General features: G+C 39.3%; 1 protein-coding gene across 1 annotated transcript in view; it reads right to left on the minus strand.

Moving 5' to 3' along the window:
• The window catches only part of Ank2 (ankyrin 2), a 218,699-nt gene that overhangs the window by 57,431 nt on the left and 147,723 nt on the right, over positions 1–13,545 (minus strand). Inside the window, exons 22-23 of the mRNA XM_059266206.1 lie at positions 13,093–13,165; positions 5,058–5,202 (exon numbers count right to left, since the gene is read on the minus strand). Coding sequence (XP_059122189.1) covers positions 5,058–5,202; positions 13,093–13,165 — 218 coding nt within the window. The remainder of the gene's footprint in view (positions 1–5,057; positions 5,203–13,092; positions 13,166–13,545) is intronic.

A 13,545-nucleotide genomic window follows, 5' to 3' on the forward strand; every position in this document is an offset into this window, starting at 1 on the left:
ATAGTGTATCATATATAGATTTTATACATAGTCCAGGAATTAACAGTTTGCATTCAAACTCTTAGCCAAAAACCACAAATGGGTAAAACAAAGGATAAGCAAGCTTTCATAAAATTGTAGAAGCGAAGTTTCATTTACTTTCCGCCTAGTAGATATTGGTCCATGAAGCACTGTAGAATTATGGACTGAATGGAAAACTAACATGAAAGTAATTAAATGGAAAATTAACATGCGGATTAGTAGAAACAGAAAATTTAATGTTGCAAATGCATCAAATTTTGTAAGCCATGTGCTCTGATACATGTGAAGTGTCCATGATAAGCGACTATTTGGAGACATTAACACATGAAGAATTATTTATAATAACATTTTCCTGTGTTTTGTCAGTAGTAGGATTTTAGAACCTCACATTTTAGAGAGCAAGTGATATGACCAAAAGAAATTGATTTTTGACCGTATGAACTCTTTCCTACATAAATCTATATGTTTACAATGAGATGAAATAAAAATATAATTTGAGTTCAGCTGTCTTCAGTTCTACAGGCCTCTGGGATAGATTGAGAGTCTCCACACAGGGCACAGGCAGCCTGGATGCCTTGGCAATTCATCAGCTGAGGTTTGAGCTCCAGCAAGAGGCAGCGACTGAGATTACAGCTGACTTTGTAGCTGTGGAATTGATCTTGCTGAGATCTTGAATTTAGGCTGAGATAGAAATTCGATCGTCAGGATAATAATCTTTTAATTTAGCAAAAGTGTATTTCCACTGGTGGAAGGACGTGTTACCCTTCCTTTCTTAAACCAGAAAGATAGCAGCGATACACTGGAGTGTGTTTGGTACCTGGCAGCACATCAGTATGCTTAAATTCTATTTTTTATGTTGTTTTGACTGTGGCCAAATGCAGAGGGCCAACCTCAGGAAATGATAGAGTCTGTGAGCTCAGTCATCTTCTTTTCCCATCAAGTGCCTTCTACAAGGCCCAGATTTATTAGTTACGTAATCTCTAGCCATGGTTTTATAATCTGAATATTTAGACTCTAACTTTGCCTAATAACGATGGTAGTTTATGTAAATTAATACCACAAAAGACGTGAACCAGGTTAAGAACACTTGATTCAAAAGGCCAGCCCATTTGCTAGGTAAAATTGACCTTTTGATACACCTTCAGTAGAGAAGAAACACTGCTTTAAAATGAAAATTTATACTGATGGGAATAAACAGTGGTAACTAAAGGCATTCCATATAAAATCTGCGACAAAGCTATCAGGATTGTATTGTACCTAAACTTTGACAGAAGGTACTGGTTCTTAGTGACAATGACTGATTGGCAGGTCTGTCTGGCCCTACGTGTAACATCCATTCCCCAGTTAGCACCAGTAATGAAGGTGAGTTTGTAACTGCCATGTTCCTGATTCCTGGGTCTGTCTCTCAACTGGGTTGATCTAGAAGAGGTCGAGAGAGAGATTCTGGTGGTTTTATTAATTTTTTTTCTTGCCTAAAAACCTAACAAGGAATAAAGAAACTTTAGCCACAAAAGGTGATTACAAAAGAGAAGCACAGGTATGAGGATATGTGTACAGTGAGTAGGAGAGGGGAGAGGGCCAAGGTCACTATCTGAGGACTCATTTCTTTGAGGATCTATGAAGCTGTCTCTGGTGCCTGCCTGCCTTCTAAAATGCTGACTGGATAGTGAGTCAGGCTGTATGTTTCCTGACTGTTCTTTTCTTCCCTGGTGTTATCATAAAAATCTGCTTAAATGAAGTAAATATGGCTGGGATATTCTAACAGCAGAGATGTAATTCTCTGATAAAATAATAAGAAGAATAAACTTTTGGAATAATTTGAATCACTGGATCATAAACTGCCCACATTTGGTGGGAAACATTACAGAAAAGTTACAATATTTTACAACAGGGTTACCATTAAAAAGAAATTACTTTGGGAGTGGGGACTCCTTCAGTTCATACACCAAGAATAATATATCCAAAGAAATGATATTTTATTGGTTCAGTTGGGGGATCAGCAGCTATAGACACAAGAAAAGGCTCAATTCACAATTCATTTCATGGATAAATCAGTTGTGTAAAAGGGGGAAAGTGTGAATTGAGTCCTTCCTTCTATCCGCTTAGTAAACTATAAATTTATTAGACACTCAACTTACGGAGTTTGAATCCCTGTTGAACAAGTAAATACACAAAATGTTTACTGTGTTGAAGAAGCTTCTGTGGTTTTTCTGTTACTTGGAGTTTTCTATTTGAATTTGGACAGTATTTTTAAGTTGTAAGCAATAATAATAATAAATGGGTTAAAATTCAACTGACTGTGACTTGACTGTGTTTTTGCTCAATGTGCATTAAATTGTACGTGTTTTCATCCTTCTGTGTCTATGCTTATTTAGGGCACCAGAATGTTTTCTTCATCTTCTCCAAGTGTGTATAGACAGGCTGCTTAGTTTGTTTGGGGGAAGCCATCCCTCTGTGTTTTCAGCCACAAGGTGGCACTGTGGGAGTTAGAGTCAGGCCTGGTTTGGACGGCAGGGTCATTCCAGTAACAGACCATCTCTTCTAACTCCGGCAGTTACTGAATTTAGCAAAAAAGGGGGGAAAATCCATAAGTCTAGAACGTAAACAGCTCTTGCCAACACACACACACACACACACACACACACACACACACACACACACAAGCACACGAGCGCACAGTGAGCAGTGAGCAGGGAAATGCGGATGTGCACAGGAAGGCCATGGTTTCATGCCATGTCATACCTACCTGGGAATGGTACTATTGAAAGCATGCCAAATAAAGAAATAATGAAAAAGGAGAATGGTTACCCAGAAAGTGGCGTGCCGAACTGCTCAAGCAAAACTGAAATAGTAATTAATAAAACATGGAAATGAGATGCTGCCCATACTCCGTTAGGGGCTTGTGTGTACATGTGGTGGTCGAGAGATGTGGGTGGGAACCTAGGAACAGAGTGTGCAGTGTTTGTTTCCGACCTCCCTTCCCATGTGCGGTAGGTTTCAAACCATTCATCCCCTTACTCTGTAGAAAGTACACGGTAATTCTCGACTCTTAGTTTGGAAAAAGGAAATATGACTGAATCAGGCATTTTTTTTTTAAAAAAATAATAATTAGTAACTGATGAAAATGAATTGTTCTTTGGTCGAGTGTAAGCAAGTGCAGAATATTGAGAATTCACACAAAGTTATAGAGAATTTCTTATGTTGAAATGTAGTCTTTTAAGTACCTCGGATTATAAATCCAAATCTGTCAGTGGACGAGAATTTCATATGTGGAACACAGGTTCAGTCACCTCTTCCCCACACGCCCCTCAAGGGCTCCTCCTTCCTTACCCTGGCCCTAAGAGGCACCCTCTCTCTAAGCCACCAATACCAAGTAGTCGTCCTCCTTCCTTTTCAACTGGCCCATAAAACTCACCATCAAATCTCACTACTCATGTTTCAAAATTGTCACTGCTGATGTCTTTCCACAACTGGCCCTGAGTTAGAGTTTCCTAGTGTCATAGACACCCAGTAAATAGCACGTTGCAGCTGGGTGGTCTAGCCCTGTGGCCACTCTCCACTAGAATGACCCTCAGTGGACCAGAAGAGGGATTTTTACAAAATACAGGTGTGGCTCCCTCCCTCCACAGTCCCGCCACAGCCTACTGTACCAATGTGCCACCACTAACATAAGCCTTTGCTGTCCCCACAGTTAAGGCATCACTATCCCCTGTCTTTCCCAGCATCCCTGCTCAGCATTCTACCCATGTTTGGGCTTCTGTCTGTCAGGAAGCTTCAGCCTCAGTGTACAGAGGCACTCTGAGCTCTTCTGCCCTGGCCTTCCGGGGTCTCTCTGAGGCTACGAATTTAGTGGACATACTTTAATCAGGTTGGTACCTCCAGGACTTATCAGAATGCCCAGCTCAAGAATGAACTTACCACAGTAAAAAAGAAAGGAAAAAGTGTGAGAAAAACAACAAGAGGGGAAAAAATGAGGTGGGGATCCTGGTGCTGAAGGGAAAAAAACCCAAATGGGTTGTCATTCTAGATTATCAATGTAGAATTGACAATTCTTCCTTAAGCTATAAGCACATGGGAAATTCATAATGTAGCTGACAAAGGAGTCAGTTTTGTACTATGAGCATGTGACTGTTGATGGGTAGACATGACAGTAACACAGACAGGCATATGTGTGACCCAGGCTAGCAGCCATACTTCTGAAGAAGTATCCAGAATAATCTTATTCATCTTGCTGTTGAGAGTAACAAGTACTCGGTGTATTAGTTAATAATAGGCAACATAACATTGAATCTCACAGTTCAGAATGTTAGAAAGGTTCCTCAGATTTGCCTATAAAGTCAGGTCCTTATGGGCTCAGATCACCTCATGCGATCATGTCTTCTTCTTCTTCTTCATTTTTTTTTTAAATGAAAACAAACTCCAGGGCAGTTTTGCTTTGTGCTTGTTTTCTATTATTCTACATAATTTTGTTCACACAGAAATTACAGCACCAATAGTTAAGTTAGAATTAGAAGTATGTGGAGACGCTGAGCACATCTGCCTTAGAATTTGCCTGATTAAATACATCACTTCGAAAGTCAGGGACTACTGCTTATCTTTGCTCTGCTTCATAGTAGTTGAATGATTGTGCTATATGATTTTGTGTCTCCAGACTATTTTCCTGTCCTTCCAAATGGGTCCTACTTAAAGTGTTAGAGAAATGAATGAGATAACCTGCTACCTGACAAACACAGTCAACTGCCCATTAAGGGTTCAATAATAGTGTCTACATTTTTTATCACCATAAAAAAAAAAGGTAAGTGGTCAGCCAGGCATAGTGGTTCATGCCTATTACGCATGAGCAGTACTCAGGAAGCTAGGACAGGGGGGTCAGGAGTTTGAGGCTCATCTGAGAAAGTTCCATGCCATTCTGGGCTACCCGGTAAGTAAGACTTTAACTCTAAAAACCAAAAGAAAAGGAGAAGGGGGGGGGGGAGATGTTTAAAAATGTGTCATGCGCACTTCTGTCTGACATTCGATGTACGTGTGGTGAATACCTGTCAGATCTCCCTCCCTCCAGGCTGTACCGAAGGTAGTTCATGCCATCCAGGAACTGACTGCTGGGCAGGGAGTCATCGCCGAGTTCTTTGAGATCTTCTGGCCTAAGGTATTCTCCTCCGTCTCCAGTCATGGTGTCATCGCCTTCATCAGGGGACAGTGAGGGAAGTTACTTGTTGAATTTAGTACCAGCAACAAAATATGCCCACAGTTATGAAGTACATTCACACGACAGCTTGGACGACAGCCAGGCAGAGAGACACAGAGTCCATGCACATGTCTACAAAGGGCTAAAGCGAATGGAGAGAGAACTTGATCCATTTCCCTAAAATGCACTGAGAAAAAATAATTCTCTGAGTTGTAATCCTTTGAAATCCTTTCAGTGGGATTTATTCCTTATATGTGTCAGTACAGTGACTAGTTTAGTTTAAAGATTAGCCCTGTGTGTAGACTACTAGAATTCTTGAAGTATCTTCAATAGTTCTGTGCATAATCCAGTATTAATAGTTTCTTTATGCCATTGGCAATATGCTAAGAAATGCCTATTGTTTGATAGAAATGAGAGATTTTTTAATTTATTTCTTTATTGTGTATGTGTGTGTTGGTGTGTGTTGATGTATCATGTTTGTTTGTGTGTCTGTGTGTATCTGTGTGCATGTGTGTGTTTGTTTCTGTGAGTGTGTGTGCACACCTCTGTTTTTGTGTATATACACATATGAAGGAGGTCAGTGGAATATGGTCTCTCCTTCCACTGTGTGGGAAATGGGATTAACTCAGTTTGTCGGGCTTAGTAGCAAACAACTTATCTGCTAAACCATACTGATGGTCACAAATATGATAATAATATTTTATAAGACTGAATATACACACTAGCAAAAGAGCACTAAAGTAGAAATAAATTCTAAGAACAGGACTACCAAAATCTAGGCATGCTCTGAGAGAATTTTATTAACATTGGGAGGACAGTCTGTGACCTGTTTTCATGTGTGAAAAGGTGATGTTAAATGCAAGATCTGTCACATAACAAAAGCTGTATCTTCTATATCCTTTGAGCGAGAAGCCCAACATCACCTAAAACTCAAAAGTTGGCTTGTATGCTTCCTCTTACCCCTCTTCCCTTACCTCACCCCAAGGATCTAACACCACTGAACTTGGCTTAAGTTCCTACTACCACCCAAATTAGGGCACCCTGGGTCAGTTAGTTCTCAGATGCCAACCTGTTTCTCCTGTTTCCAGTTCTGATCCCAATCGCCCAGAAGCCAAGATGGTCACAGGGAACAAAGTTAACTCAAAATAAGTTTCTATTACTTGTGCCTTCAAATTTCTCAATACTTCTTAATAAAACAGGGGCCACAGTTTAGATTTTCATATTCAACCTCTTTCTTGTCACATCTTGGTTGAGGGAAGAAGGTTCATAAAGTGGGGAGGAAAAGGTCAGAAGGGAAGGCAGAGTCTAGCTAGAGAATTCCAGTCTAACAGAGCAAGGCACTAGGGTACACAGCTGGATCTCGCAGAACCTGGGAATGAACACATTCCTAACCTTCCTCTCTTAGAATTATGAAATTGTGTTACAATAGAGAGCAAGCCATCTGAATATTATATTTAAAATAAAATATATCCTTTAAAAAACTCTGGTAATGAGCCAAGGCACAATTTGAAACCCTCTGATCATATTGAGTTCCTGAGACAGTGGCTGTCCTCAATATTCTCCCCAATTCTCTGCCTTCTGATGTTTTTGTGAGGATGGTGTCTGCCTCCAGCAGCTCCTATGCTCAGTTTATTAAAAGCAAGGCTTCAGAGTTTTGGAGATACCTGTGGTAAGCCTTGGGAATAGATCATGATGTCATGATTATGACCAAAAGAATTCAAGTCCCTAGTGATAGTGACACTGTCTACAATCCCATCTGATACTGCTAATATTAATAGGAGGGCCAAATCTATTTGATGCTGTTTACAATTTCTCTCCAAGTTAAATTTAGACATAAAAATACTATTGTTCAGTATTACCTATCAACACTGAGTAGTGGAAAGTATGTACCAGAAGTAGAGAAGTTTAATGCTTATCTACCTCCATTTCTAGAGCCTTATGCTTCCCATCTTCTTGAAAACCTGGTCTAGACACTTATCTATAATCACCCTCCTCTGCCACCAACCCCATGAAGGACCCTCCCTCACCACAGTAAAGCACTAACCTTTCTTTAGCCAAGGTTAGCCCTTTTCTACATCATGCTTGGTCTCCTCTTCCTTTTCTAATAAACTAATTGAACAGACCCTTGCTATTGTTAATTGATTTTAGTACTTAAACAGTGACCAAGAGGTGACTTCTTTGAAAAACAATCTTCTATGATATCTCCAACAGAAATCTCTTTAGGCCTTTTTCCTATTGCTTTGAGTCTTTCTTCTCAGGCTCCCTTGTCTGAAATGCTATTCCTACATGCCCTCTGCTATGTCCCATTTACCACACATTATTAAAAATTCAAGGATCTCATAAACTATATATAATGGATCCATACAACAGGATCCATCTCAGATCCTTGTCAAACTCCACATCCATATTTCAATCTCCTCTAAGAATTCTGCACCTGAGTTTTCTGTAAGCCCCTCACGTTTAGCATGTGAGAAAACAGAACACATCTTATCTACTTAATCCCCTGTCAACATGCTTCTCTACAAACTTTCTATGAGCCATTATTACAGCTGTCTCCATACTTTTAGTCAGGGAGATGGGAGAGTTGAAGGTCTTTTTTAATATTTATGTATTTATTTGTTTGTTTGTTTATTTAATGGGTATGAATGTTTTGTCTTCATGCGTGTATATGTACATGTGTAGCTGTTGGATCCACTGAAACTGGGTTTATGGATGTTTGCGAGCCATCACGTGGGTACTGGGAATCAAACCCAGGTCCTCTGTAAATGGTTAAGGGCTCTTAATTGCTGAGCCATTGCTCCAGCTCCAGAAGGTCTATTCTACATAACTTAGCTATTACAGAATAATTGTATGCTAATATACTTTCTTTTATTAACATACCTGGTATAGAAAGGTCAAACCCAACTCTTTTCCTGCAACATATAACAAACTCAATGAGAGTTTCCTTGTTGTTTCATGTACTTGGAACAATGTCTTCCTAAATTATAGATTATTCATTTAATAAAATAATGACTCTCAGGTTAATGAGTTCACTTTTTTTGTTGTATTCTCCAGATTTTCCAGACACTTTTGGGGCAGTTCCTTCCCACTAATTGTAAGGCATCAGCATACTGTAGTTTTGTTTTATGTTGTTGTTGGAGTTTTTTGTTTGGTTTTGTTTTTTGTTCCTCCCTCCCCCCGTCCTGAGACAGGGTTTCTTTTTGTAACAGCCCTGGCTGTCCTGGAACTCGCTTTGTAGACCAGGCTGGCCTTGAACTCACAGAAATTCACCTGCCTCTGCCTCCCCAGTGCTGGGATTAAAGGCATATGCCACCACCACCAGGCTCATACTGCAGTTTGTTTTTTTTTAAGTAAGACTGGTTTTGGTTATCTGGAAGCTACAAGATTCCACAGAGGGTGACTGGTACATCAGCCATGCCAGGAACATAGATATAAAAAACATGGAGATAAATTAAGGTTAAATGGTGTGGGTCACCTATCTTGATAACCTCTGTGATGCTCAGATAAAGAGACTCTCTGAAATGTCATTGAACCCCTGCCCTTGCCCTTGCTACTGAACTATGGGGCAAGCTGAAATGGGAAGGGGGCTAAGTGTTCATGAAAGGGAGCATGGAAAAGATGAAACTGGTTTCCCCGTTTTTCTTCTCAAGCCTCTGCCATTCTGAAGTTCTCCTGTCTGCTGGATCATGTGGATCCAGGCCACTTGTGGAGAAGTATACAGGAGCTGCTCACTAATGATGGATGAATCTCAAGGGTAAGCCATTTGCACTTGCCATCATACTCAGTAAATTCTTCCTCTACCCCCAGATACTTGACTTCTTCAGGTTCCCAATACAACATCCTGTAGACCACTCCCGGATTAATATTTATAAAAGCAGATTTCTTTAATCATCAGTTGAAATCTTTATGATATTATAATTCTCTAGAATCAGATAAGAATTCAGATGCTTCACAACTAACCCCATAGTTGTTGTGCAGCAGAGTGAGTGACTGAATTATTTGCCCACGCATTGGCACTCTGCTGCACTTTTCCTACATTGAGACCCCTACACTGATCTTTCTCTACTCCTTAAAGCCTGGGCCACCCTCGGATTCAGCTCTCACTTCTTGACAAATGCATCAGATTATGTGGGTGGCCCCAGCTCTAGATCTCAGCACGCAGATATGAAAACTGATGGTATTGTGCCTTCACCTATAGCTCTTCATGCATTACTCTTCATATATGCTTGTTGAAGGCAGGCCCTGTGTTCACCTTGGATTCCCCATGATGGGAACTATAGAGCTCTCCTCATCATAATATCATATTCATCAGCTGTGGTTTGGATTCATAGGAGGATCATGCCAACTGCTTTACCACATACCAAGTTAGTTGGAGCAGGCATCTAAACTCATCTTATAAATACCCTTAGGTGTTTGTACATTGTTACCACCAGTAGATGTTATAGAGAATGGGGATTAGCTAACACCTTCTGAATACATGTGGCTGCACTGTGTCCATGGAGATGACAGCAGGTTCCATGAAAACATTTAATGGCACAAAATGTTAAAGAGTTGGAAGTGCAGGTCAACTAATGCTACACTGACTCTTTGCATAAAAAGTGACTTTGCACAACTCAAATATATCATTTATATAAAATTTATCATACTTGAATTCCCTGCTGGCAATAAAATGCTGTTACATTTTTGGTTACTTCTAAAAATAAAACATTTCTCTTATCACAGATGTTCTTGTTCACTAATCAATATTCCTCTCAAATCAAGAGTTTTTATTACTAACAAATGTCACTGTTTAACAGTTTTAATTTTAAAAATTATATATCTACATCTTATTTTATATATTGGGCAGATATGAAGTTTCTAGAAATTCCATAGTAAATACTTTAATTTCATTAAGTAATAAGTCCCATTACCAATTATTTTTAAAACAGTGATCTGTTTTGAAATCAAATGTGTCTAATTCATACACTGGGTTTTCATGTAATAAGCTTGCTATGAAGTGATACCACATCATCTCTGGAAACTGCATATCACATAGAAGATTTTATGTCATTCATTTTCCCTCTAAATGCCAAGATTACACTGAGTGGCTTTTAAAAATATTTATTTTGTTTGTGTGTGTGTGTGTGTGTGTGTGTGTGTGTGTGTGTAATAAATGTATAGTTGCCCAAGGAGACCAGAAGAAGGCATGAGAGCCACTGGAGCTGGAGTTACAGGTGGTTGAGCTGCCTGACATGAGCACTAGGAACACTTGGGTCCTTTGTTAAGAGAGCAAGTGCACTTAGACACTGGACAATCTCCTCACCGCTAGCCCTCCCCTCCCCGAATGATATTTACAGATCCTTCTTAATCATAATGACTTACCTCTACTCTTGACTATCTTTTAAATAACAATCACAGTATGACTCCTAATTACATATTTGTTTTTAAAAGAGGGTCCCACTGCATTCCTAAGGCTGACTTTAAAAAAAAAAAAAAAAAAGACAGATCCTCTCTACATAGCACAGCCCTGGCTATCCTGGAACTCACTACATAGACCAGGCTGGCCTCAAACTCACAGAGAACTACATGCTTCCACCACCTGAGTACTGGGACTAAAGGGTGTGCCACCATACTCAGCCCAGGCTGACTTTAATGTCTGCTGTCAAGTTATTATCCAGCCTGTGCCTCCTGAGCAACCATGACCACAGGTACATGCTACCATACCTGGCGTCTAATTTAATATATTTTTTGCCTCATCTAGAAGAGTAATGTGAGCATTCACCTCAAGTCATCTTAGTTGAAAGTATAGATAGTAACTAATATGCAATGCTAACTTTATTATTAAGTTACCAAAGAATTACTTTTTCTTAAAATCTCTATCCTAGCCGGATGGTGGTGGCGCATGCCTTTCCTCCCAGCACTTGGGAGGCAGAGCCAGGTGGATCTCTGTGAGTTCGAGGCCAGCCTGGTCTACAGAGCGAGATCCAGGACAGGCACCAAAACTACACAGAGAAACCCTGTCTCGAAAAACCGAAACCAAAAAAAAAAAAAAAAAAAAAAAAAAAAAAAAAAATCTCTACCCTAAAAAAATAGATACTCCTCTGGGGAAACAGTCTTATAATGTGCCTCAGATAAGGTAATTTTGTTCAGTTGGTCTTCATAATAGTTGCTCAATTATTACCAGAATAAGCAAATCGCAGCTTTAAACTTACAAGTTAATCCAATGCACACATCAAAAGCACACATGCACAATTCTATCCACATTATACAAGCTGTTTTAAAAGAAACATTAGTATCAAGCACAAAGACTTAAGAATTAACAAGTTGCTTCAAGGTAGTTAAGAAAACTTAAAAGCAAAGAAAAGCAATCACTCTGAGTCCCTTGAATGGTACCTGAATCACTAAGCGTTTCCCCATCAATAAAGTGGTCACCAAACTGTTTAAGAGCTGCACAACACATGAATGAAAATGAGCGAGAAAATCCCACCGAAACATGGGGTGCATACACAGATGCTCGAACTCAGCTGGTGGACACTAGAACACAGCTCAGACTTATAACAAACACTCAGAATGACAGCCTTTGGCAGTACTTTTAAAATTACTCATCATAATACATTGATCCAACATGTGTCCACTCTGGTCATAATTCTTATGCATACTGACACAGCTCAGCGCCGATTGCCAATAACAAAACAAGCCAGTTCCAAATAAGACTTAAGAATGTAAAGCTTGGCCTTGAGATTCCGGGTCAAGGAACCTAAAAACATATTTAACATTTTCTATGGAGTCTATTGCTATCAAGCCTAGCACCGCCTTTGTGGCAATGATTTTACAAAGGTATGCACGAATTTTCCATGTACACATACACGGTAATAGGCTTTTAAATCTCATATGCTGGTTTTGCTCTTGAAGCTTGCAAACTCTGTGTGGTAATTCTGTGATCTTAGGATAGTAGACTTTTTTAATTCAGAAGAAACAATACAGGGAAATTAAAAAATGTGGAATAAAGAAAAGTCACTGGGGAAGTTAAAAAAAAGAACCTGTGTTAAGCATGGCTTCTCACCTCTACCCCCAGAAGTCCCTAGCACACATTTAAGGAAAACAGTCTTTATCATGACTTTGAAATGCACTGTCTAGATCAACAGTTCTTAACCCTTGGGTTGCAACTCCTTTGGCAATCATGAATCAGATATCCTGCATATCACATATTTACATTATGATTCACAACAGTAGCAAAATTACAGTTATGAAATAGCAGAGAAATAATTTTATGGTTGAGGGTCACCATAACATGAGGCACCATATTAAAGGGTCAGAATTAGGAAGGTTGAGGACCACTGGTCTAGATAAGTTTTATCAACTCTAAAGCCATCATGAAAGTACAGATCTTTCCTGGCATAAAGAATGACTTACTCACATTGGGACTGTACTATTTTGTGCTGAGATCCTTTGATGCCTTTTCTAAGGATCTTTTCTACTGGATTTGATATATATTCTGTACATTTGTACTAACCAGACAGCAGAGATTTCTTAATATACCGCTAATGAAGAACATTTTAAAGTTTTTCAAGGCATTTGAATATGAAATGTTTTGGTATAATTAGTATGTGTTAGTAATGACTATTATATCTGACAGCTCTTTTAGGACATGAATAATTTCAAGTTTCTTTCTCATTCCTCAGTCTTACTAGTTATCAGAGATTAAAGATAATAATGGGAAAAAGTAGGTAGACCAGACTTGTCTACTTCTCCACTGGCAAGAATAAATACAGTAGACTATGGTTGGTGACTGGGTTTTCAATATGAGGAGGCTGTCATCAGAACTACCACCTTTATCTCTAAGGACACTTTAGTTCCCTAATGTAGAAACTTGACAGCTGTCACAACAGACCACAGGGAAGACTTACCCTCTTCATCAGAAACATCAAGGACCTCCGTCATCGTCTCAGGAACATTCAGCTTGTGTTTTTCTGTGATAGTCTGGAAAGACAAAATCATTAGTTACAAAGTTAAAAATAAAATCAAACAAAACATGAACAGAGTCACAGAGGTGCCACAATCTACAGCAGCAGCAAGCTATCAGACCCCAAACACCCCCATCTTATCCACATGAGCATTTTGGAAACCTGCTCTCTTTCGTGATAACTCCTTTGTCCATTCTGAAGATAAATGCCCAATGACTCCAGGAACGTTGAACAAGAGAAGATTCATTACTGCTAGTTCCCATGTGAAAAATGAAGTCTTTAGTAATGGCGTTAGTAATTAGTCATATTGAAAAAGCAAACTAATGTCTTCAAGATGTCTCTAAAATGAACTAAGTGATGTTTCAGAAAAACTTTACAATGAAGTAATAAACATGC

Source organism: Peromyscus eremicus, chromosome 6 (genome assembly GCF_949786415.1).
Source record: "Peromyscus eremicus chromosome 6, PerEre_H2_v1, whole genome shotgun sequence".
NCBI lineage: Eukaryota > Metazoa > Chordata > Mammalia > Rodentia > Cricetidae > Peromyscus > Peromyscus eremicus.